The 3053-nt window shown below is 44.6% G+C and overlaps 1 protein-coding gene across 1 annotated transcript; it reads left to right on the forward strand.

The window, feature by feature from the left end:
• The first annotated feature begins 293 nt into the window (after positions 1-293).
• LOC146669440 (globoside alpha-1,3-N-acetylgalactosaminyltransferase 1-like) lies at positions 294-2804 on the forward strand. Its single transcript, XM_085406039.1, has 3 exons — positions 294-600; positions 878-940; positions 1225-2804. The coding sequence occupies exons 1-3, from the start codon at positions 567-569 to the stop codon at positions 2181-2183; spliced, it is 1056 nt and encodes a 351-aa protein (XP_085262165.1). The 5' UTR covers positions 294-566; the 3' UTR covers positions 2184-2804.
• Positions 2805-3053: the final 249 nt, after the last annotated feature.

Raw genomic sequence — 3053 nt, forward strand, 5'->3', positions numbered from 1 at the left:
GTGGAGCAGAAGGAGAAAGGATAAGGAAAAAATGCCTGATGCCTGCTGTATGACTTATCTGTGCAAATCTTGAGATTTAAAAATGAATTTGAGGAAGTTGTCCTTCTATTTTGAGTATCCTGTACTGTCTAAACAGAGGGGAAGAAGGAAAGAAGTGTGGGTGTAACACTACCTTTTAATGGTTTTCTTGCCCTGTTATGTCTTACTCTCCTCCCCTCATCTCCTCCCATTTCCCTCTTTTCCCTTCACATCTGGCTACTTTGGTTTTTCTCCAGAAGTGAATACTGCAAAAAGCCTGAAGAAGAATGTGAGAGGGGGGAGATGAAGAAAGGTATGTGAAGAAAAAGGAGAGGAAAATATTATAAACGCAGCGAGAGAAAAATACAAACCATAGGGAAGATGTGGGAAAACTGACCCCGAAAAAAAATCCTGGTGGAAAAACAGTGAGTTAAACAGTAGATTTCCAGGAAGAGACAGAGTGAGCAACAGAGAAACACAAACAGAGGAGCAAAAAAATAGTGCCTTCGGGAAAGGCTCTGCGTGTTTTACCACCAGCAGGTCACAGTATGGCACTGTTCCCTTTCTGCAAGGCGTCATCAGGTTAGTGCAATATCTATGACCACTGCTCCACCTCTTCGACTGATGTCAAATCTGGTTGTTTACGCCTGATTGATTTGTGCTGTATTTATGTACGCTAAAACTGGATTACTTTTAAGATGAAGAGACTCACATAGAATCAAGCAGAAAGAAGAACAGACATAAAAAACTTGCAGTTTTTTAAACCTATCATGCGATACAGAAAAATGTTAGTTTTATCTCGTGCAGTCCCATGTAATGTCAGTCTTTCTTTGCATCTGTGTGTTTGCCTTTCAAGCAGGACCAATCAGAGTGAGCAGAATACAACTAGTCCTGTGCTGTTTTCTCCTGTCTCTTATCATATGTAAGTGTACAGAATAATGTGTTCTGCTCTACCCCTTTGTGTCACTGCATACACCTAGAAGAGTACACAGTAAAAAACCTCAGCTGAGTCATGTGCTCAGTAAAACACACGCTTTTAATTAATTTCCACAGAAAAATGTTTATTTTTTTGCTTTTGGCTTCACTTGGGACAGATTGCTATGAATCATCTCCTCTAAATATTTTGCGCATAGTACAAGTTACAAAGTAGAAGTATATAAGATCAGTTTGCACTGCACAAATAAGCGTCTGGTGTTTCCTCCTCAGACTACCTTCATGGCAGCAGAGCTGCTGCCAGAGTGCACCCAGCTCACCCTATATTTCATCCCTTGGAAATGGACAGGGGGAGAAAAGTGACAGACATGGAGGTGCTCAAGGGAGCAGAATCGCAGACTCCTGCAGAGACGCCATGGGGTGCTCCCTTGGTGTGGGGTGACAGCCGCCACTCGGCATCGTGCAGGGCTAAATTTGCACAACGGGAAATGCGCATAGGTCTGCTGGCCTTTGTGGTGGGGACTTATGCCCAGTTCATCAGGCGTTTCCTGTACTCGGCTGAAACCTACTTTCTTCCTGGTCAAGTAGTCACATACTACATCCTCACAGATAATCCCCGCTCTCTGGATCCCCCCGTCAAGCTGGGGCCTGAACGAGAGATGAAGGTGGTTCCTATTGCCGAGCTGCCCGGGTGGGAAAGGCTGGCTCATCGTCGAATGACCCTTCTTGGTGATGCCATCCGAAAATCAATTGACAGTGAGACTGATTACATCTTCTGTGCTGATGTTGACCAGGAGTTTGTTGCTCCTGTTAGAGCGGAAATCCTTGGAGACCTGGTGGCTACACTGCACCCAGAACTCTATGGGATGCCAAGAAATGCTTTCCCTTATGAGGATGATGAAGGCTCATCAGCTTACGTGGAGGAGGATGAAGGAGACTTTTACTACACCTCTGAGTTTTATGGCGGGGCGGTATCTGAGATGTACAAACTTGCTCTCGCTTGTTCTTTGCTCATTCTTCAGGACCACGCTGATGGGATAACAGCCAGGGGCCTAGAGGAGAGCTACCTGAACCGATACCTGATTGACCACAGGCCGACCTGCGTGCTGTCCCCAGAGTACAGCTGGTGGGATTCTGACCTGTCTGCTCAAGTGCCTGTACATAGGCTGCTGTCCTTGGGAAGGCAATGTGAGTCTTATAATGATAAGCAGAGAGAAGAACACAAATGTTGATTTTTTTTTAAATGAAAAAAAAGACCCATAAATCTACACAGAGGACTGTTTCTATTGTTATATCTGACTGTGCTGTTATGACAGGACAGATGATGGAAAGAAAAGATAACGGAGGGGCACATACTGCAGTTAACGTCACAATTTCCATTTAACTGTTTGTTCTATAGGCCAATAAATGCAGCCTGCAATCACACCAGAGCAAACTGCGCAATCTGCACTGAATTAAAGATCCATTTGGGGGAACGATCCCCTGCACCTCCTATCTCTGCCAGAGCAGACAAAAAGAAATTGACCTGTCTCTTTAAAAGGAAAGTCCTGTCTACTCCATTAATGTCAGCCTCAGAGATACTGCTCCATTGGCTTTGTGGTCAGCAGCGATAAGAGTCAACAGAGTAAGTGCACTCTTTTCCCCACAGTGGCCAATCATTAACGAGAAGAGCTGCTGTTTCAAGGTTTTTAAAGACCAGGTGGCTGAAAATGGACACAACAGGATGCTGTCTGCCCAGATTGCACGTGTCTAAATTTGAGCTTTGTGAGAGTAAATGTTTTTGAAAATGTTTCAGGATGTACTGAATAGTTTCCACTATAAGCTGGTTTATGACTTGGAGTAAAAAGCAAACTCAAACGACCTGATGGTGGTTGTTTTGTGTTGTCTGTGCCTTGGCCTTTCTCGCTCTCTCTCATTCACACACACACACACACACACACACACACACACACACACACACACACACACACACACACACACACACACACACACACACACACACACACACACGCGCGCGCACAAACATACACCCACATTCTCACTTTGCTTTCTTTTCCATGTGTGCTGTGTTTTAATGGGAGGCTTAAACAGCAGCAGATGTT

This window comes from Rhamphochromis longiceps, linkage group LG5, assembly GCF_057381845.1.
Source record: "Rhamphochromis longiceps isolate RC_006_pf linkage group LG5, R_longiceps_female_GT1.1, whole genome shotgun sequence".
Lineage (NCBI taxonomy): Eukaryota > Metazoa > Chordata > Actinopteri > Cichliformes > Cichlidae > Rhamphochromis > Rhamphochromis longiceps.